At 43.4% G+C, this 23,197-nt stretch overlaps 1 protein-coding gene across 2 annotated transcripts; it reads right to left on the bottom strand.

Moving 5' to 3' along the window:
• Positions 1 to 1,828: 1,828 nt before the first annotated feature.
• Positions 1,829 to 4,321, bottom strand: june (JunE proto-oncogene, AP-1 transcription factor subunit). Of its 2 annotated transcripts, none has more exons than XM_055944259.1 (2): positions 3,822 to 4,321; positions 1,829 to 3,290 (listed from the first exon to the last, which is right to left on the bottom strand). In XM_055944259.1, the coding sequence occupies exon 2, from the start codon at positions 3,163 to 3,165 to the stop codon at positions 2,092 to 2,094; it is 1,074 nt and encodes a 357-aa protein (XP_055800234.1). In that variant the 5' UTR covers positions 3,166 to 3,290; positions 3,822 to 4,321; the 3' UTR covers positions 1,829 to 2,091. The 2 variants fall into 2 exon arrangements, with proteins under 2 accessions (XP_055800234.1, XP_055800241.1); XM_055944266.1 differs by having other exon boundaries at positions 4,191 to 4,321.
• Between the last annotated feature and the right edge of the window lie 18,876 nt (positions 4,322 to 23,197).

The raw sequence follows: 23,197 nt of genomic DNA, 5'->3' as shown, positions 1-23,197 counted from the left end.
TTGACATAGTAATTAAAGCTCTTCCGATATGATTTACCTACTATAATCGACAATCACATTTGCACTGTAGGAATAAAACAAAAAAACAAGAGAGAAAAAAAACAAAGTATCAAATAGTTTCCAAAGACATTTCCACACTGTGTAGAGTCCATGTTGAGACCCACAGATAAATATCAGACAAGATTCCATGTTTTGATTTATGTGCAATATATTGTATTTCCCCTCCCCCCATTATTTTTTTTGTTTGTAAACAAGACACTAAATCCGTCCTGTGTAGTTCCACAGAAAACATAAATATCAGAGATACATTTTGCATAAATAAATTCCTCCAGAAATGTTTGTAAAATAAGAAATTAATTTAATCATCCAGGTTTGATTAATTAAAAGCCCTTGTCTTTGTTACTTCAGTCTAGCTTGCTGCTTTCTCAAGAAGCCTCTTCCCTTTCTGTTGTCCGTCCGTCCGTCTGTCTGTCAACACAGCAAGTTTATCTATAATGTCTCTAAAAAATGTCTTTCTGACACAGTGTAGTTCAGGTTAACACAGCGCTGATACACAATGTATATAATATATAATATGTTACCACATTGAACAATATATTCGTCCATCACTGGAGTACCACAGCAACCCTCCCCCCTCCTACACATTTTGACATGAGGCTGAGAGAAAATGTTGCTGTTTTAAAGCACATTTCCTGCAATTCTACACATATTGCCATGGAGCAAAGATAAAAATAAAATAAAAATTATAATAATAATTTACCTTTATTTTAAACTAGGCAAGTCAGTTGAGAACAAATATTTATTTACAATGACGGGCTACACCGGCCAAATCCGGACGACGCTGGGCCAATTCTGTGCCGCCCTGTGGGACTCAAAATCACAGCCGGTTGTGATACAGCCTGGATTCGAACCACGGTGTCTGTAGTGACACCTCTAGCACTGAGATGCAGTGTTATACACCGCTGCGCCACTCTGGAGCCCTATTACAAACATTTGCAATTTTATAGCACATTTCCTGCTATTCTACACATTTTGCCATGAGGCTGAAATAAAATGTGGCAGTTTTACAGCTAAATCCTGTAATTCTTAAACAAATAAATGATCTACAACACATCACAGCCAATAGATTTGATCAACATTGTGATACTCAGACCAATTGCTTTTTTTGTGTGTGAAAAAAATCTTAATTTCTCTTTACTTCAAAATAGAGTTTGCAGTGACCAATGGGTCTTGGAGTAACACACAATGTTCTCCTAGTAACGTCATTTGTCATTTTAAAATTGTTTTTAAAATTGTAAAAAAAAAAAAAGTCAAACTCAGTAAAAAGTTTACTTCTGATTCGACTCAAATGTTTAGCTGGCAAAAATAGTACGGTAACAACAGTAAGAAATACCGTAGAACTGCCTTTGGAAATGTTTTCTCTGAAATCATAAGAGAGAGAGAGATGACCTTTATAGAATGTAGGAATTCCCGTTCTGAGGTGACATGTACGTCTACCCTACAGGGAAACCTTGAATGTTTCACACCCTCTCAGTTATTAGAATTCCTGTTTCCCACAAAAGCCCGGGAACTACTGAACTGTATACTAGAGGCACAATGTCCTCCGCTCCTCACTCTCCTACGGTTGCCTGGTTATGTACAAAGGTCAGTGTTGTAGAGCACAGTCTTCAGTCTGGTACTCTGCTGTGTGTGTGGTTTAATGTGCTCCTATTGAGCACAGATACTTTGGTCACTGTCGGGGCAGCGGGAGGACAAAACTAAAGTAGAAAGGTAGAGGTGTCCCTTGTTCTTCTCTTGTTGTGTTACTACTACAACTCAAAGTGTTTAGAGAGGTGGGATTCTCCCTGGTCCCCAACATCTCACGTAGTTAGCATAGAGAGGTGGGATTCTCCCTTCCCCCTAACATCTCACGTAGTTAGCATAGAGAGGTGGGATTCTCCCTTCTCCCCAACCACTCATGTAGTTAGCGTACTTTATTTACCCTCACAACACCCATCATTTACCTTGTAGAGGTACTAATTCCGTCAGAGAGGACTGACTCAGAGCAACAGAAAACCACCCTCCTCATCCCTGTACAGTACAGTCCGTTGATCAGCAGCTGGTGCTCTCCCTCTCCCCGGTGCTCTTGGACTGCAGGGCTGCTGAGCTGACTGCTATTTGGCAGCCGTTGGTGACGTGATTCATGACTTTCTGTTTGAGCTGGGCCACCTGTTCCCTCAGGACCGAGGCGGTGGAGGTCAGGTCACAGTTCTGGGTCTTCAGAACCTTCACCTTTTCCTCTAGCCTGGAGATTCGCTCCAGCTTCCTTTTACGACACTTAGACGCCGCGATCCGGTTACGTAGTTTCTTCCTCTCGGCCTTGATCCTCTCCTGGGTCTCCAGGTCGATGGGAGAGAGGGAGGGAGGGGAGGAGGTGGGGTCCCCGGAAGGGTGGCGTATCTCTGGGACAGTCTGAGGGGCGTCCAAACCTCTGTTGTGGGGATGGTGCGACCCCTGGCCTCCGGGTCCGTGGGGGCCGTGGCATGGGTAGCCGCCGGGCATCTGGCCCCCTGGGTAGGATGATGATACATGGTTGGGGTGGTTGGGGTTGTAGCTGCTGAGGTTTGTATAGATGGGCAGGTCTCCTGCAGACATGATGTTTCTCTGGTAGGAGCCTTGCATAGAGGAGGAGGGGGACATGGGAGCTCCGACCAGCTGGTTCTGTTTATGGAGATCAGCCAGGGCTTTGACGAACCCATCGGCAAAACCCTCCTGTTCGTTAGTGGCGTTGTTCCGGTACATGAAGGGGTTACCTCCGTTAGGGTTGGGGACAGGAGACGTCGTCACCAAGCCCTGGTTAGACTGGATGATGAGGTGCTCGAGGTCAGGGGAGGCTAGCTTCAGAAGATTCATATCTGACAAGCCGCCGGGCATTAACGAGCTGTTTGTGTTGCTGTTAATCCCTCCCAGATTATTAGGATTGATATTGCAGTTGCTCCCCGGCTGGTTTTGTAACAGTTTCAGGCCAGAGCTGCTGTGGGAACCGCCTGAGAAGTTATGTGCCACCTTCTTACTCATCATCTTGTGGCCCTGGTAACGTTGGTAATCTGCATGGTGCTGTCCGAAGTTGTGAGGGACACCTAGAGCCTCGTCGTCGTAGAAAGGGGTTTCCATTTTAGCCGTCATTGACGCAAGGAGACAGAATCTTCATAATCTGATTATTATATAGAGGTTGAAGTGTTCCACCTTCACATTAACTGTGAAGACTTAAGACTTTTGTTCAAAAAATATTCCAATATGAAATCTGCCACCTGTAAGAGTAAAAAAATAAATAAACGTTGGATATTATAAATGTAATATGTAATTTGAAAAACAAAAAAAACATACAGTAGGCTACATTGTGATATAACTTTATATTGACATGATATACATTACTTCTATGGTTTACAGGAATACAAAACTAGTTTCTCTTTAGCTCAACAAGCACCGTAACTCTCGACACAGTACGCAGTATTTCGATAACATTCTCCTTGTTGATCATTCGCATTTATGCTGTATCAATCAGAATTCATATATTATTGCTTCCGTGGAATACAACCTTATCAATTAATGAAACTGAAACAATTCATTGTTACTGGGTTCATATTATTTGGGTTGATAGGCTACTATTTACAGTTCTTAATAGTTTCATCCTGTTTTGATGCGGTTTGTCATGGGAGACTCCTGGATATTTAGCTCACAGTTGGATATTGTCACCATTGTTATTTTATCATACAGTAGGCTACATTATAATGACCACTTGCAAGTATAGCGTAACGTAATGATGTTGTTAAAATACATACAATAGGCGAACGTCTCACAATGTCTCACGTATTCACAATGACGACAGGAAAGCCCGTTCAGTGCGATGACAAGTTGATTAGCCTACTAACGTTACGTTTCGAGAAATAACGTCCCCGTGAAACAATCCAGTGACTCAACTCCGGTGATTCGAGTTAATCACAACGATCAACGGTGACACAGAATACCATCCATCGTATGGTAGATGTTACCCACGCACGCTGCCTGTGAGTCGGTCGAGCGTGTGTGTGTGTGTGTGTACAGATGATCAATTCAAAATGAATACGATATCCGTGCGTTAAACAAAAAAATCTTCCAACAAATTCAGATGGAAAAATTCATATAATCCAGTTTATTCTCTGTAAACTGACATTTGACATAGGAGAAATCGGGCTTCTCTTCCTTCTGCTACTCTCGTTGCCTCTCGTTTCCTCGTCTGAGCTGCAAATTCCGCTGTCAGTTGTACTGTGGGGTTTTCTGCTTGGTTGATTACTAATACCATACGCCTCTCTCTCTCTCTCTCTCGCTCTCTCGTTCCTGAAACTACTCTGCATAGATGTCACACAGTCACTGACGCCTCCTCTCCTCTATGCCGCGTCGCTCAAATGTTTCTTTCTTTTTTACTGGCCATTTGAAAGCCAGTTACTATTTCAAAGTGTTTGTTACTGTACAATACAAATGTGTACATAATAGAAAGTTTCCCCGACCATGTAGGCTAGTGCCCCGTGCGACAGGACAACCTGGTCTCAGAGCATTTCGTATTATTCTGTACATAAACCCCAGACTCACAATTTTAGTATGATATGATCCGTTTCATATGGTGTGTATTCATTTGTGGATGTCCATCATCCACATCGTAAGATATCTTCTGAATTTACTATTTGTATGACACACTACATGACCAAATGTATGTGGACACCTGCTCGTCGAAAATCTCATTCCGAAATCATGAGCATTAATATGGAGTTGGTCGCCCCTTTGCTGCTATAACAGCCTCCACTCTCTGGGAAGGCTTTCCACTAGATGTTGGAACATTGCTGCTATAACAGCCTCCACTCTTCTGGGAAGGCTTTCCACTAGATGTTGGAACATTGCTGCTATAACAGCCTCCACTCTCTGGGAAGGCTTTCCACTAGATGTTGGAACATTGCTGCTATAACAGCCTCCACTCTTCTGGGAAGGCTTTCCACTAGATGTTGGAACATTGCTGCTATAACAGCCTCCACTCTTCTGGGAAGGCTTTCCACTAGATGTTGGAACATTGCTGCTATAACAGCCTCCACTCTTCTGGGAAGGCTTTCCACTAGATGTTGGAACATTGCTGCTACAACAGCCTCCACTCTTCTGGGAAGGCTTTCCACTAGATGTTGGAACATTGCTGCTATAACAGCCTCCACTCTTCTGGGAAGGCTTTCCACTAGATGTTGGAACATTGCTGAGGGGACTTGCTTCCATTCAGCCACAAGAGTATAAGTGAGGTCGGACACTGATGCTGGGTGATTAGGCCTGGCTCGCAGTCAGCGTTCCAATTCATCCCAAAAGTGTTCGATGTTGTTGAGGTCAGGGCTCTGTGCAGGCCAGTAAAGTTCTTCCACACCGATCTTAACAAACTATTTCTTTATGGACCTCGCTTTGTGCAAGGGGGCATTGTCATGCTGAAACAGGAAAGGGCCTTCCCCAAACTGTTGCCGCAAAGTTGGAAGCACAGAATTGTCTAGAATGTCATTGTATGCTGTAGCATTAAGATTTCCCTTCAATGGAACCAAGGGGCCCGAACCATGGAAAACAGCCGAGACCATTATTCCTCCTCCACCAAACTTTACAGTTGGCATCCGCCAAACCCAGATTCATCCAGATGGTGAAGCGTAATTCATCACTCAAGAGAATGCGTTTCCGCTGCTCCAGAGTCCAATGGCGGCGAGCTTTACACCACTCCAGCCGACGCTTGGCATTGCGCATGGTGATCTTAAGCTTGTGTGCGGCTGCTCAGCCATGGAAACCCATTTCATGAAGCTCCACACGAACAGTTCTTGTGATGACGTTACTTCCAGAGGCTGTTTGGAACTCGGTAGTGAGTGTTGCAACTGAGGACAGACAATTTTTTTCTTGTGTAAAACACGCTTCAGCACTCGGCGGTCCCGTTTCCACCTCACAATAACAGCACTTACAGTTGACCAGGGGAGCTATTACTCTGTCATGGGCTGTTACAAAGACTACCACAAAATGGACTGCCGAGTGAGGCTAGACGAAAATGGGGACAGTTTCAGTTAAACCTAGGGTACGGCAAAGTGAGGTTAGTTCAGTTTAAACCTAGGGTACGGCAGAGTGAGGTTAGTTCAGTTTAAACCTAGGGTACGGCAGAGTGAGGTTAGTTCAGTTTAAACCTAGGGTACGGCAAAGTGAGGTTAGTTCAGTTTAAACCTAGGGTACGGCAAAGTGAGGTTAGTTCAGTTTAAACCTAGGGTACGGCAGAGTGAGGTTAGTTCAGTTTAAACCTAGGGTACGGCAGAGTGAGGTTAGTTCAGTTTAAACCTAGGGTACGGCAAAGTGAGGTTAGTTCAGTTTAAACCTAGGGTACGGCAAAGTGAGGTTAGTTCAGTTTAAACCTAAGGTACGGCAAAGTGAGGTTAGTTCAGTTTAAACCTAGGGTACGGCAAAGTGAGGTTAGTTCAGTTTAAACCTAGGGTACGGCAGAGTGAGGTTAACTCAGTTTAAACATAGGGTATGGCAGAGTGAGGTTAGTTCAGTTTAAACCTAGGGTATGGCAGAGTGAGGTTAGTTCAGTTTAAACCTAGGGTATGGCAGAGTGAGGTTAGTTCAGTTTAAACCTAGGGTATGGCAAAGTGAGGTTAGTTCAGTTTAAACCTAGGGTACGGCAAAGTGAGGTTAGTTCAGTTTAAACCTAGGGCATGGCAGAGTGAGGTTAGTTCAGTTTAAACCTAGGGTACGGCAAAGTGAGGTTAGTTCAGTTTAAACCTAGGGTATGGCAGAGTGAGGTTAGTTCAGTTTAAACCTAAGGTACGGCAAAGTGAGGTTAGTTCAGTTTAAACCTAGGGTATGGCAGAGTGAGGTTAGTTCAGTTTAAACCTAAGGTACGGCAAAGTGAGGTTAGTTCAGTTTAAACCTAGGGTACGGCAAAGTGAGGTTAGTTCAGTTTAAACCTAGGGTACGGCAGAGTGAGGTTAACTCAGTTTAAACATAGGGTATGGCAGAGTGAGGTTAGTTCAGTTTAAACCTAGGGTATGGCAGAGTGAGGTTAGTTCAGTTTAAACCTAGGGTATGGCAGAGTGAGGTTAGTTCAGTTTAAACCTAGGGTATGGCAAAGTGAGGTTAGTTCAGTTTAAACCTAGGGTACGGCAAAGTGAGGTTAGTTCAGTTTAAACCTAGGGCATGGCAGAGTGAGGTTAGTTCAGTTTAAACCTAGGGTACGGCAAAGTGAGGTTAGTTCAGTTTAAACCTAGGGTATGGCAGAGTGAGGTTAGTTCAGTTTAAACCTAAGGTACGGCAAAGTGAGGTTAGTTCAGTTTAAACCTAGGGTATGGCAGAGTGAGGTTAGTTCAGTTTAAACCTAGGGTACGGCAGAGTGAGGTTAGTTCAGTTTAAACCTAGGGTATGGCAGAGTGAGGTTAGTTCAGTTTAAACCTAGGGTACGGCAGAGTGAGGTTAGTTCAGTTTAAACCTAGGGTATGGCAAAGTGAGTTATGGGGGCTCAATTACTGCATTTCTACACATTGTCTCACTAGACATACAAGTATATTCATTATAAAGTTATGGCATAAAGATCATTGCTCCCGTCCCACAAAAGACGAAGAAAACGCTAGCTGGAGCTTGTTGATGTCTGAGCCCTCACCCGCTATGGACTTATTGGTTATTCCCTAAGATCTGCCCATTACTATAGGGTTGACCTGTCAGAATGTGATGTTGAGGTCCATTACTATAGTGTTGTCCTGTCAGAATGTGATGTTGAGGTCCATTACTATAGGGTTGTCCTGTCAGAATGTGATGTTGAGGTCCATTACTATAGGGTTGTCCTGTCAGAACGTGATGTTGAGGTCCATTACTATAGGGTTGTCCTGTCAGAATGTGATGTTGAGGTCCATTACTATAGGGTTGTCCTATCAGAATGTGATGTTGAGGTCCATTACTATAGTGTTGTCCTATCAGAACGTGATGTTGAGGTCCATTACTATAGAATATCTAGGGCCTGGAAAAGCAGCAACAAACTTAGGGGACTAATAGTGCAGGGGACTGACATAGAAGGGCAGAGGACTGGGGGTCTAGTACTAAGGCAGTGGTCCAGGAACCTAAGCCAGAATAGTGTGAGCCTGCAACTAGGGATAAAGACTGAGTCTTGGATACAGCTGGAAACGTCGGACTTCCCAACAGGGCAGAATAGACTGGACCTACTGGGAAGGCAGGGAACTTGAGGCAGGAAACGTTAGCCCCATAGGGGAGGCAGGGAACTCTAAACCTGAGCCTACCAGGAAGGAAGGGAACCCAGACCCTGCCGAGAAGGAAGGAAACTCTTACCCTGCCGAGAAGGGAATTTTGACCCTGGCAGGGAGGAGGGGAACTCTGACCCTACCGGGGAGGAAGGGGACTCTGACCCTACCGGGGAGGAAGGGAACTCTGACCCTACCGGGGAGGAAAGGAACTCTTACGCTTCCGTGGTGGCAAGAAACTCTGACCCTTCCGTGGTGGCAGAGAACTCTGACCCTTCCGGGATAGCAGGGAACTGTGCGTCTAAGTCAAGGGGGACATTGGGGGTAACTTCTGGTGGTTCACCCAGGGCGATGTCTGATAGGTCCCCCATGGAGAGGAATTGAGGGTCCCCTGAAGAAAGTTCTGGAAGATCTGGTGGATCCGGGGTCCTCGAGGCTGGCGCTAGCAATGTGATAGCAGGTGGAGCCAGCAGGGATCCCAGGCCTTGGACTGGCAGGGGCTGACTGGCCCTTGTCCTTGTGGCTGCAGGTTGGGCCTTCAAAGAAAGGACTGGCTTGATACCACCAGGCCATGGCGGAAGAAGCTCCAATGTTTATGCTGCACTTGACATCTGCAGTAGCTGCAGACTGTGGCTCCATCCTAGAAGCGGGCGATGAACACACCACAGGTGCGGGAATGGGGTTCCCAGGGGAAAGCAGGTGGAGTATTTGTGGCTGAAGGTTCCAGGGCACCAGGCAGTCGAACCTCGCGAACCAGAGCGCAGAGGGTCCTCACTGGGAGAAGAGGATGACTCCGCAACGGCAACCCGAACATGCCCCATAGCAGCGGTTGGCTGTGGCGCCACGATGCTGAAAAGTAGCGTGTAGTTCCAGGAGTTACCCTCTGGGCACACACTGGTTGAATCAACGTTGATTCCACATCATTTCAATGACATTACGTTGAACCAACGTGGAGTAGACGTTGAATTGACGTCTGGGCCCAGTGAGTCGCTACACCACTACATGACAAAAAAAAAGTAATGAACTACTGACAACATTACCAAGATTTAAATGTAGTTCAGCTACCACCAAGCTACTGTAGGATGTAATAAACATGTAAACTATACATAAAACGTCATGTAGTTCACTACTCCCCAACACTGCTGGTTGTGCTCACAGTGTGTTTTCTACAGAAGTAATGACATGTACAGTACAGGAATGATAAGATACTCCATATCAGACCTGAGGGCAGCCAGTGGGAGTGCAGTTTTTTTGTTGTTCTCCAAACATGTTTTGTCACGTCAAATTGATTAAATCTTATCCAGCAAAGGCCAGTTTGGGACCGAGCAGATCTACCAACCACTTACACCAATGATGCAAATAATAAAGGTCTTGGGTCAGAATATGATTCATTGAAATAGTGTCACAGTTTTGTACATGAAGTCCTAGATCCACAAAATGTTTACAAACATAACCCTGCTATGACAAAAGCCCTCTATGGGTGAGAATGCCCACCCATGTTGAAGACAGCTAAATTGTTTGATTAGGGCTAAACAAGTGAACATAACAATCCACTTCAATTGAACTGTTTACCAACTGAGAATTTAACCTTTGGTTGACCTGAGGATGCAAAGCTTTGCAGGCTGGTCTCATAGACTAGACGTACCATAGTAAATGTAAATCTGGGACACTCAAATTAGTATGATATGTTACGTTTGGTATCATTACATAAGACGTGTTTACGCAAGGCAAAAAACAAAAGTAGGGTGGCTGGGTGTATAAGGTGAATGTTTAGGAATACAAAGGTTGCGAGTTCAAATCTCATTATAGACAATTTTAGGTAATTAGCAACTTTTGAACTACTTACTACTTTTTAGCTACTTTTGTAACTACTTAGCATGTTAGCTAACCCTAACCCTTGTTAACTAACCCTTCCCCTAACCTTAACCTAACTCCTAACGTTAACCCTAACACTTAGCCTAGCTTAGTTAGCCATCTAGCCACCTAGCTAGAATTCGTAAGATATCATACGTTTTGCAAATATGTAACATATTGTACATTTAGCAAATTCGGTACACATAATAAGAATTGTAATTCGTAACATATTATACAAAATGGAAGATGGACATCCACAAATGAATACATACAATACGAAACGTAACATATAACATATTATACAAAATGGAAGATGGACATCCACAAATGAATACTTACAATATGAAGCGTAACATATAACATATTATACAAAATGGAAGATGGACATCCACAAATGAATACATACAATATGAAGCGTAACATATCATACTAAATTGACTGTCTCGAAATGTACAGACAGAATAATACAAAATGCTCTAAAACCAGGTTAGGCTTTGAGGTTGTGGCTTCACTATTCAAGCAGGCAGCTTCCTCTGAGTCCGTAGGTTCAGGAATGTCCTCTGAAAAGTATAAGTATGATTTGTATATTGTAAAGTCGGATACTCAGGCTAACGTCAAACATGTAGCTAAGTCCACAGCGTTGGCCTTCCATGGATTTTTATACGACAAGTTATGGACCCTGGTTCACGTGTCGTGCAGTGCTCAATCTCACACTTTACAGCTAGCTACGTTGAAGACATTGCTAGCTAGCTAGATAGTAATTTGGCTAAAAACTCTGTATTACTTTGCTGAATATCGTTGTCTGATTCACTTTTGTTGTTGTGGTATTTTATCTTTTTTTATATTCTTGTTTGTGTTTCTTGTTTTACTGACCGATGGATTCTTATCTCGGCTTACAATATCCAATATATTTTTTAAAACACTTTTTCATTTCTGGAGGAAGAATCCAGTTGTCTCTGGATGCTGCCTAGATGCTCAAAAGCACTTGGAAATCTCCAACTGACCAATTTGCTGCTTCCATTTTAAATAGCATAACTTTATTTGTTAGTGTAGCTGTATCATTCGTAATCACATTGACCTTCTCTTATCAAAATGGCGCCTGTGACTCGGTGCATCAGTATTAACAACATACACATCACTGTGACATCATTGCGTGAGACCAATCGTTGACTCAGCTATTTGTTTTTGCCCAACCCACCGGCCTATTTGATTGGACGTCAGTACCAGATATCAAACGAGGCTGAATATCCCCGCTTGGTTTCAGGAATCAAGTGGACCACGGACAAAAGGAGAAATTAAATAGGAACCGTTATATTACGGCCCTGCAGTGGAAAAGCGCCGCACGGGGGACTGTGAGGGAGAGAGGTAGAGAAGAGGTGAGCAGGTTTTTAACACCATAGGCCTACTTTGTTGGACTCTCTGGACTCACCCCTTTGGATGTGTCAGGGTATTTTTTCACCTGGCAGCAGAGAAAAGCAGGTCCTATTACACACAGTGAGGGTTTGAGGACAGTGTCAATGCCGTCAGCAACAACACAGACTGCATCCCACACGGTACCCCTTTACCTCTTTATAGTACACTACTCATAAGACCCTGGGTTAAAATAAGTGCACTATATAGGGAATAAGGTGCAATTTGGGACGAACTCCACAGATGCCCTCTACTCCTCTACTCTAGCCCAGCGCCACACAGCAGATGGGCCCAGAGGGAGTCGTGTCTGGCTGCCTGGCTGGGCTGTATAAGCTGTGTTGTCATCCAGTCCAACTGCATTAGTTTAGTTAGACCATCTGAAGGTGAACTGCTCTAGGATGTTATTTAACCTTTGTGAAGTTGAATACCTGGCAGGACTAGACTGCATTTATAATGACCATTATGGGTTGAGTCCCAAATTGCACCCTATTCCCTATATATAGTGCACTACTTTAGACCAGAGCCCTATGGAACCCTATTCCCTATGTAGTGCACTACTTTAGACCAGAGCCCTATGGAACCCTATTCCCTATATATAGTGCTCTACTTTAGACCAGAGCCCTATGGAACCCTATTCCCTATATATAGTGCTCTACTTTAGACCAGAGCCCTATGGAACCCTATTCCCTATATAGTGCACTACTTTAGACCAGAGCCCTATGGAACCCTATTCCCTATATAGTGAACTACATTGGACCAGAAGTTGTGCACTATAAATGGAATAGGGTACCCTTTGGAATGCAAGGTCAGTCAAGATGAAATACGTTGTTTCCTGCTTCAGAAAATGACTGAAGATGATAGAAATAAATTGTCATTTTGGATCTGGAATGTAATACATTCAGTAAGACAGAATAGGTAGAGACTATTGTCAGTCAGACAGAACAGGTAGAGACTATTGTGTCAGTCAGACAGAACAGGTAGAGACTATTGTGTCAGTCAGAACAGGTAGAGACTATTGTGTCAGTCAGAACAGGTAGAGACTATTGTGTCAGTCAGACAGAACAGGTAGAGACTATTGTGTCAGTCAGAACAGGTAGAGACTATTGTGTCAGTCAGAACAGGTAGAGACTATTGTGTCAGTCAGAACAGGTAGAGACTATTGTTTCAGTCAGACAGAACAGGTAGAGACTATTGTGTCAGTCAGACAGAACAGGTAGAGACTATTGTGTCAGTCAGAACAGGTAGAGACTATTGTGTCAGTCAGACAGAACAGGTAGAGACTATTGTGTCAGTCAGACAGAACAGGTAGAGACTATTGTGTCAGTCAGAACAGGTAGAGACTATTGTGTCAGTCAGAACAGGTAGAGACTATTGTTTCAGTCAGACAGAATAGGTAGAGACTATTGTCAGTCAGACAGAACAGGTAGAGACTATTGTGTCAGTCAGACAGAATAGGTAGAGACTATTGTCAGTCAGACAGAACAGGTAGAGACTATTGTGTCAGTCAGACAGAACAGGTAGAGACTATTGTGTCAGTCAGACAGAACAGGTAGAGACTATTGTGTCAGTCAGACAGAACAGGTAGAGACTATTGTGTCAGTCAGTCAGAACAGGTAGAGACTATTGTGTCAGTCAGAACAGGTAGAGACTATTGTGTCAGTCAGAACAGGTAGAGACTATTGTGTCAGTCAGACAGAACAGGTAGAGACTATTGTGTCAGTCAGAACAGGTAGAGACTATTGTGTCAGTCAGAACAGGTAGAGACTATTGTTTCAGTCAGACAGAACAGGTAGAGACTATTGTGTCAGTCAGACAGAACAGGTAGAGACTATTTACTCTCACTCTGTAAACATCCAACCCTTACACACAAGCACACACTCACACAGGGGCTGATTGGCCATCTGGCAACACTGTAAGATCCCAGATGTGCTGGATCATTTTTAAGGAGGGTGGGATGGTAGATTAAAAAATATATATATTTTATTTGGGGGAAAAAGAGAGCAATGCAGCCGACAGCTCATGGGCCTGTTCATATGTTTTTGATCTATCTTAGATTATACCAACAGAGAAAAAGGTATAGCCTAACAGCTTGCTCTACTGGGCCAATGCAGTTAAAAAACCAACCCCCCTACCAAGATGGTCTGGTTAAATTTGAAGTCAAACAAGCCAACAGTTAGCCAGCCCTATTACATTTGAGTCATTTAGCAGACGCTCTTATCCAGAGTAACTTACAGTGGTGAGTGCATACATTTTCATACTTTTTCCCCCATACTGGTCCCCCGTGGGAATCTAACCGACAACTCTGGCATTGTAAGCACCATGCTCTACCACGTTGTTCTACCAACAGAGCCTCACAGGAATTTTCATTTCTACTGACGTTTCCGAAATGACCGGTAGAAAATGTAAAGTGGAGATTAGAAAAAAAAGCTCGGTGCTTTCGGAAAGTATTCAGACCCCTTGACTTCTTTCACATTTTGTTTACGTTACAGCCTTATTCTAAAATGAATTAAATAAATAAAAAAATCTCAGCAATCTACACACACAGTACCTCATAATCACAAAGCGAAAACAGATTTTTTTTAGAATTTGTTGCAAATTGATATACATATATATTTTTAAATACTTTTTTAACGTAAATATTCAGACCCTTTTCTACGAGACTCGAAATTGAGCTCAGATGCATCCTGTTTCAATTCATCATCCTTGAGATGTTTCTACAAATTGATTGGAGTCCACTTGTGGTAAATTCAATTGATTGGACATGATTTGGAAAGGCACACAGCTGTCTATATAAGGTCCCACAGTTGACAGTGCCTGTCAGAGCAAAAACCAAGCCATGAGGTCAAAGGAATAGTCCGTAGAGCTCTCGAGACAGGATTGTGTCGAGGCACAGATCTGGGAAAGGGTACCAAAAAATGTATGCAGCATTGAAGGTCCCCAAGAACACAGTGGCCTCCATCATTCTTAAATGGAAGACGTTTGGAACCACCAAGAACCCAATGGTCACTCTGACAAAACTCTATAGTACCTGTGTGGAGATTGGATTGGCATCTAGAAGGACAACCATTTCTGCAGTTTGACAAAAGGCACCCAAAGACTCTCAGACCATGAGAAACAAGATTATCTGATCTGATGAAACCAAGATTGAAGTCTTTGACCTGAATGCCAAGCATCATGTCTGGAGAAAACCTGGCACCATCCCTACGGTGAAGCATGGTGGTGTCAGCATCATGCTGTTGGGATGTTATTCAGCGGCAGGGACTGGGAGACTAATCAGGATTGAGGGAAAGATGAATGGAGCAAAGTACAGAGAGATCCTTGATGAAAAACCTGCTCCAGAGCCCTCAGGACCTCAGACTGGGGCGAAAGTTCAACTTCCAACAGGACAACGACCCTAAGCACACAGCCAAGACAACACAGGAGTGGCTTCGGAACAAGTCTTTAAATGTCTTTGAGTGACCCAGCCAGAGCCTGGACTTGAACCCGATCGAACATCTCTGAAGAGACATGAAAATAGCTGTGCAGCAACGCTCCCCATCCAACCTGACAGAGCGTTCGAGAGGAGCTGCATGGAGGAATAGGAGAAACTCTCCAAATACAGGTGTGCCAAGCTTGTAGCATCCTACCCAAGAAGACTCGAGGCTGTAATCGCTGCCAAAGATACTGAGTAAAGGGTCTGAATACTTTTGTAATATTTATTTTATTTTTACATTTGAAAAAAATTCTAAAAAATTGTTTTGATTTCTCATTATGGGGTATTTCTTTGAAGTCGGAAGTAACAACATCTCCACCCCGCTGATCCTCAACACTGGGGCCCCACAAGGGTGCGTTCTGAGCCCTCTCCTGTACTCCCTGTTCACCCACGACTGCGTGGCCATGCACGCCTCCAACCCAATCATCAAGTTTGCGGACGACACTACAGTGGTAGGCTTGATTACCAACAACGACGAGACGGCCTACAGGGAGGAGGTGAGCGCCCTCGGAGTGTGGTGTCAGGAAAATAACCTCACACTCAACGTCAACAAAACAAAGGAGATGATTGTGGACTTCAGGAAACAGCAGAGGGAGCACCCCCCTATCCACATCGACGTGACAGTAGTGGAGAAGGTGGAAAGTTTTAAGTTCCTCGGTGTACACATCACGGACAAACTGAATTGGTCCACCCACAAAGACAGCGTTGTGAAGAAGGCGCAGCAGCGCCTCTTCAACCTCAGGAGGCTGAAGAAATTCGGCTTGTCACCAAAAGCACTCACAAACTTCTACAGATGCACAATCGAGAGCATCCTGTCGGGCTGTATCACCGCCTGGTACGGCAACTGCTCTGCCCACAACCGTAAGGCTCTCCAGAGGGTAGTGAGGTCTGCACAACGCATCACCGGGGGAAAACTACCCGCCCTCCAGGACACCTACACGACCCGATGTCACAGGAAGGCCAAAAAGACCATCAAGGACAACAACCACCCGAGCACCTGCCTGTTCAACCCGCTGTCATCCAGAAGGCGAGGTCAGTACAGGTGCATCAAAGCTGGGACCAAGAGACTGAAAAACAGCTTCTATCTCAAGGCCATCAGACTGTTAAACAGCCACCACTAACATTTAGTGACTGCTGCCAACATACTGACTCAACTCCAGCCACTTTAATAATGGGAATTGATGGAAATTATGTAAAAATGTACCACTAGCCACTTTAAACAATGCCACTTAATATAATGTTTACATACCCTATATTACTCATCTCATATGTATATGTATATACTGTACTCTATATCATCTACTGCATCTTGCCATCTTTATGTAATACATGTATCACTAGCCACTTTAAACTATGCCACTTTATGTTTACATACCCTACATTACTCATCTCATATGTATATACTGTACTCTATACCATCTACTGCATCTTGCCTATGCCGTTCTGTACCATCACTCATTCATATATCTTTATGTACATATTCTTTATCCCTTTACACTTGTGTGTATAAGGTAGTAGTTGTGGAATTGTTAGGTTAGATTACTTGTTGGTCATTACTGCATTGTCGGAACTAGAAGCACAAGCATTTCGCTACACTCGCATTAACATCTGCTAACCAAGTGTATGTGACAAATAAAATTTGATTTGATTTGATTTTTACAGTGTGCATTGAATCATAGGTCCCATCAGCCCAACAAGTAATCACATTTGTTCACGTGCTCCGTCGAGCTAAACCGTTATAGGGGGCAACGTCAGTGAATTGGACCTGCACTTAAAATGGCAATCAAACTGCATCCGGTTGAGACAGGGATTCCCCCAATGGAAAGTGAGGGGGGTAAAAAAAAAACTTGTTTGGATTGCAGCCAGTGTCAACGCAAAATTCTGGGCACGTTCCAGGTCGTCTTTATTTCAAGTCCGTTTCACAAAGTCGGTGAAAACCAACGAACCACATCAATAATGTGGCTTGAGATCTTCAGATGAGGCCATCATTCCTGGAATAAATACGTGTACCAATGCACCATCAGGGTTGCAAACGTGGGACAAGATGCATCATGGGAGTTGACCTTTGGTCTGAAAACCAACCATGTTATGTTCCTGGGACAGAGCAACAATGCATCACACCCAAATGTGAAACAATAGCAATTGTTTAACTATTCATAGTTAAATTAGTTAAATAGAGGCTCACTATTTGGCATGCTCTGACTGGCTATCGCACTATTTTGACCAATTTGTTATAACCCATGTATCAATGGTTTGTAATGCCTTTACAAATGATTAAATAACCATTAATCAAATCAAATCAAATGTATTTATAAAGCCCTTCTTACATCAGCTGATATCTCAAAGTGCTGTACAGAAACCCCCAGCCTAAAACCCCAAACAGCAAGCAATGCAGGTGTAGAAGCACGGTGGCTAGGAAAAACTCCCTAGAAAGGCCAAAACCTAGGAAGAAACCTAGAGAGGAACCAGGCTATGAGGGGTGGCCAGTCCTCTTCTGGCTGTGCCGGGTGGAGATTATAACAGAACATGACCAAGATGTTCAAATTTTCATAAATGACCAGCATTAATAGTGAAATTACAAAACCTTTATAAACCCTTTACAAATGGAACCTGAAGTGTTACCTAGAGTGGTGATGAACCTGAACTATATTAACAAAATAAAAACTCACAGCCGAGTTATCACTAAAACTTCTAAAAAAAAACGTGTCACAAAAAAAAAAGATAAATAATGTAGAGGGAAAAAAGACAGTTTGTGTTTATTTACCAGCTGTTGGGTAGCAACAGAGCTACAGAGATATTAGTGGAATAAATTAGAGCGGTTTGAACTAACAGCTCATGACATGAGGTAGTGTCTGAGAACGTAGAATAAACATGTATTTGCGTAGGTCTTTGAAGAGAGCCTGAGCTCAGGCTAGTGGCCAACTGGGTGAAGGCAGGGTGGGGCTGTGTATTGGGAATGAGGCCTGGGTTGATTAAAGCTGGTAGTGCTGGTACGCCAACATGACTAATGCTCTCAAATCAAATTGTATTTGTCACATGCGCTGAATACAACCGATGTAGACCTTACCGTGAAATGCTTATTTACAAGCCCTTAACCAACAATGCAATTCAGGAAATAGAGTTAAGAAAATATTTACTAAATAAACTAAAATTTACTAATAAACTAACACATGAAAATTACATAACAATAACAAGGATACATACAGGGGGTACCGGTACAGAGTCAATGTGGAGGCTATATACAGGGGGGTACCGGTACAGTCTCAATGTGGAGGCTATATACAGGGTGTTACGGTACAGAGTCAATGTGGAGGCTATATACAGGGGGTACCGGTACAGAGTCAATGTGGAGGCTATATACAGGGTGTTACGGTACAGAGTCAATGTGGAGGCTATATACAGGGTGTTACGGTACAGAGTCAATGTGGAGGCTATATACAGGGGGTACCGGTACAGAGTCAATGTGGAGGCTATATACAGGGTGTTACGGTACAGAGTCAATGTGGAGGCTATATACAGGGTGTTACGGTACAGAGTCAATGTGGAGGCTATATACAGGGGGTACCGGTACAGAGTCAATGTGGAGGCTATATACAGGGGGTACCGGTACAGAGTCAATGTGGAGGCTATATACAGGGTGTTACGGTACAGAGTCAATGTGGAGGCTATATACAGGGGGTACCGGTACAGAGTCAATGTGGAGGCTATATACAGGGTGTTACGGTACAGAGTCAATGTGGAGGCTATATACAGGGTGTTACGGTACAGAGTCAATGTGGAGACTATATACAGGGGGTACCGGTACAGAGTCAATGTGGAGGCTATATACAGGGGGTACCGGTACAGAGTAAATGTGGAGACTATATACAGGGGGTACCGGTACAGAGTCAGTGTGGAGGCTATATACAGGGGGTACCGGTACAGAGTCAGTGTGGAGGTTATATACAGGGGGGTACCGGTACAGAGTCAATGTGGAGGCTATATACAGGGGGTACCGGTACAGAGTCAATGTGGAGGCTATATACAGGGGGGTACCGGTACGGAGTCAATGTGGAGGCTATATACAGGGTGTACCGGTACAGAGTCAATGTGGAGGCTATATACAGGGCGTACCGGTACAGAGTCAATGTGGAGGCTATATACAGGGTGTTACGGTACAGAGTCAATGTGGAGGCTATATACAGGGTGTTACGGTACAGAGTCAATGTGGAGGCTATATACAGGGGGTACCGGTACAGAGTCAATGTGGAGGCTATATACAGTGGGTACCGGTACAGAGTCAATGTGGAGGCTATATACAGGGTGTTACGGTACAGAGTCAATGTGGAGGCTATATACAGGGGGTACCGGTACAGAGTCAATGTGGAGGCTATATACAAGGTGTTACGGTACAGAGTCAATGTGGAGGCTATATACAGGGTGTTACGGTACAGAGTCAATGTGGAGACTATATACAGAGGGTACCGGTACAGAGTCAGTGTGGAGGCTATATACAGGGGGTACCGGTACAGAGTCAATGTGGAGGCTATATACAGGGGGGTACCGGTACAGAGTCAATGTGGAGGCTATATACAGGGTGTTACGTTACAGAGTCAATGTGGAGACTATATACAGGGGGTACTGGTACAGATTCAATGTGGAGGCTATATACAGGGGGTACCGGTACAGAGTCAATGTGGAGGCTATATACAGGGGGTACAGGTACAGAGTCAATGTGGAGGCTATATACAGGGCGTACCGGTACAGAGTCAATGTGGAGGCTATATACAGGGGGTACCGGTACAGAGTCAATGTGGAGGCTGTATACAGGGGGTACTGGTACAGAGTCAATGTGGAGGCTATATACAGGGGGTACCGGTACAGAGTCAATGTGGAGGCTATATACAGGGGGTACCGGTACAGAGTCAATGTGGAGGCTATATACAGGGTGTTACGGTACAGAGTCAATGTGGAGACTATATACAGGGGGTACCGGTACAGAGTCAATGTGGAGACTATATACAGGGGGTACCGGTACAGATTCAATGTGGAGGCTATATACAGGCGGTACCGGTACAGAGTCAATGTGGAGGCTATATACAGGGTGTTACGGTAGAGTCAATCTGGAGGCTATATACAGGGTGTTACGGTACAGAGTCAATGTGGAGGTTATATACAGGGGGTACCGGTACAGAGTCAATGTGGAGGCTATATACAGGGGGTACCGGTACAGAGTCAATGTGGAGGCTATATACAGGGGGTACCGGTACAGATTCAATGTGGAGGCTATATACAGGGGGTACCGGTACAGAGTCAATGTGGAGGCTATATACAGGGGGTACAGGTACATAGTCAATGTGGAGGCTATATACAGGGGGTACCGGTACAGAGTCAATGTGGAGGCTATATACAGGGGGTACCGGTACAGAGTCAATGTGGAGGCTATATACAGGGGGTACTGGTACAGAGTCAATGTGGAGGCTTTATACAGGGGGTACCGGTACAGAGTCAATGTGCGAGGGTACAGGTTAGTCGGTAATTTTGTAAAGTGACGATGCATAGATAATAAACAGACTATATAGTCCACTACTATCCTAACCCTGCCCTATGAAGTCCACTACTACCCTAACCCTGCCCTATATAGTTCACTACTTCCCTAACCCTGCCCTATATAGTCCACTACTACCCTAAGCCAGAGCCTCATCTTTCTCCTTCCTCTACTCCCTTTATCCACTAATTACGCAACCCAGGAGCTCTGAGGATTATACATGGAGATACACAAAGCTTCTTCTTCCATTACTCATAGCAGTTCCAAGAATTCAAGCGTACTCTATACAGATTCTAGACAGTTCCAAGGATCCAAGCTTACTCTACACAGAGTCTAGACCATTCCAAGGATCCAAGCTTACTCTACACAGAGTCTAGACAGTTCCAAGGAGGTTGATGATCTTTTTTCCAGTTTACAGATTGAAGAATCAATCAAATCCTTAACAAAAATCACCTAAAGACATGATTCCTGATTTACTGTGTGATTTGCATAGCAGGGTAAGAAGAGTATTCTTTAGTGTCCACTTTTCCAAGCCTTGTATATATATTGCCTAGTTTCCAATTTCCAATTTGTAAGTCGCTCTGGATAAGAGCGTCTGCTAAATGACTTAAATGTAAATGTAATGTAGTTTAAATAAAGGTTAAATAAAAAATTAAATAAATACAAAAATATTGAGGTTCATTTGCAGTCCAACTCAGACTAACTAACACTGTCCATGTGTGTCTGACTGTTATGAGAGTAACCTCTCTCCAGAGATGAGTGATACAACAGTTCCCTTGAATCATTTGCTGACGTCAGATTTGGTTTAACATGATGCAATAGGAAAATACTCCATGCAAGTGTTTCATTGAAAAGTCATAGTACAGAATTCCTATATGTTGCAATACTACAATTACGATGCGCGGTAATGGGGACTGGTTGTCTGCATTTAAATTTGGATATGAGCAATGCCAGGGGCAAATTGCCATAACGTGTTTGTGTGTATTTGCTTGTTGCCGGGTTGTTGCTTAAGGCCAATGACTTTGTCTTTTCAGTACATTAAAAGGTTTCAAGGTGATTTAAACAAATTCCAACTTGTGAAGGCGGTATGTCGAGCCGGAAGAGCCAGGCTCTGTCTTGTTCTTAAAACATGACCTGACAACTCAAACACTTTCATTTCTTATTTAGGACCCTTCATGAACCAATAGTCAACTTAACTTTTTATTAGTTTTTACCTCTTGGTCGATAACCATTGTTTCATTGATAAAAGGTGATATGTTTGGATATGTAACTCCATTGGTGTGTAATGATCTGAGAACACTGAAATCGGTCTCACATGTGACATCACCGCTCACCCGAGAGTCATCTCCACTCCCAAGAACGTGTAAAGGTACTTGAAATTAGGTTACTGCCTTTACAATATAATGTGATCAAAGCACAGGGGAATGTCCCCGTTCAACGATGCCCAGTTCTGTACCACAATGTTACTCATTAAAGTGTTCTGTGGTGTTACTATGATGATGATATGTACACACTACCTCAACTAACCAGTGCCCCCCCCCCCCCCCCCCACATTGACTCTGTATTGGCACCTCACTGTATATATTGTTATTTCTTTTACAGCTGCTCTTGAATTACTTGTTACTTTTATCGCTTAGTCTTATCCCCCAAAAAATTTAAACTGCATTGTTGGTTAGGGGCTCGTGAGTAAAGCATTTCACTGTAAGGTCTACACCTGTTGTATTCAGCATTTCACTGTAAGGTCTACACATGTTGTATTCAGCATTTCACTGTGAGGTCTACTACACCTGTTGTATTCAGCATTTCACTGTAAGGTCTACTACACCTGTTGTATTCAGCATTTCACTGTAAGGTCTACTACACCTGTTGTATTCAGCATTTCACTGTGAGGTCTACTACACCTGTTGTATTCAGCATTTCACTGTAAGGTCTACTACACCTGTTGTATTCAGCATTTCACTGTAAGGTCTACTACACCTGTTGTATTCAGCATTTCAATGTAAGGTCTACACCTGTTGTATTCAGCATTTCAATGTAAGGTCTACACCTGTTGTATTCAGCATTTCAATGTAAGGTCTACACCTGTTGTATTCAGCATTTCAATGTAAGGTCTACACCTGTTGTATTCAGCATTTCAATGTAAGGTCTACTACACCTGTTGTATTCAGCATTTCACTGTAAGGTCTACTACACCTGTTGTATTCAGCATTTCAATGTAAGGTCTACACCTGTTGTATTCAGCATTTCACTGTAAGGTCTACACCTGTTGTATTCAGCATTTCAATGTAAGGTCTACACCTGTTGTATTCAGCATTTCAATGTAAGGTCTACACCTGTTGTATTTGGCACATGTGACTAATAACATTGGATTTGATTTGGCGTTAATATTATGGTGTTATTATGATGTTACTAAGGTGTTACTATGGTGTTACTATGATGTTAATTTGGTGTTAATATTATGCTACTATGATGTTACTAAGGTGTTAATATGTTGTTACTATGGTGTTACTATGATGTTACTATGGTGTTAATATCGTGTTACTATGGTGTTACTATGATGTTACTATGATGTTACTATGGTGTTACTATAGCGTTACTGTGATGTTACTATGAGGTTAATATGATGTTACTATGGTGTTACTATGAGGTTAATATGATGTTACTATGGTGTTA

The sequence above is a fragment of the Salvelinus fontinalis genome, chromosome 2 (genome assembly GCF_029448725.1).
Source record: "Salvelinus fontinalis isolate EN_2023a chromosome 2, ASM2944872v1, whole genome shotgun sequence".
In the NCBI taxonomy this organism is placed as follows: Eukaryota; Metazoa; Chordata; class Actinopteri; order Salmoniformes; family Salmonidae; genus Salvelinus; species Salvelinus fontinalis.
Note: the sequence above shows the minus strand (reverse complement) of the source record. Positions and strands in the feature narration are given on the sequence as shown.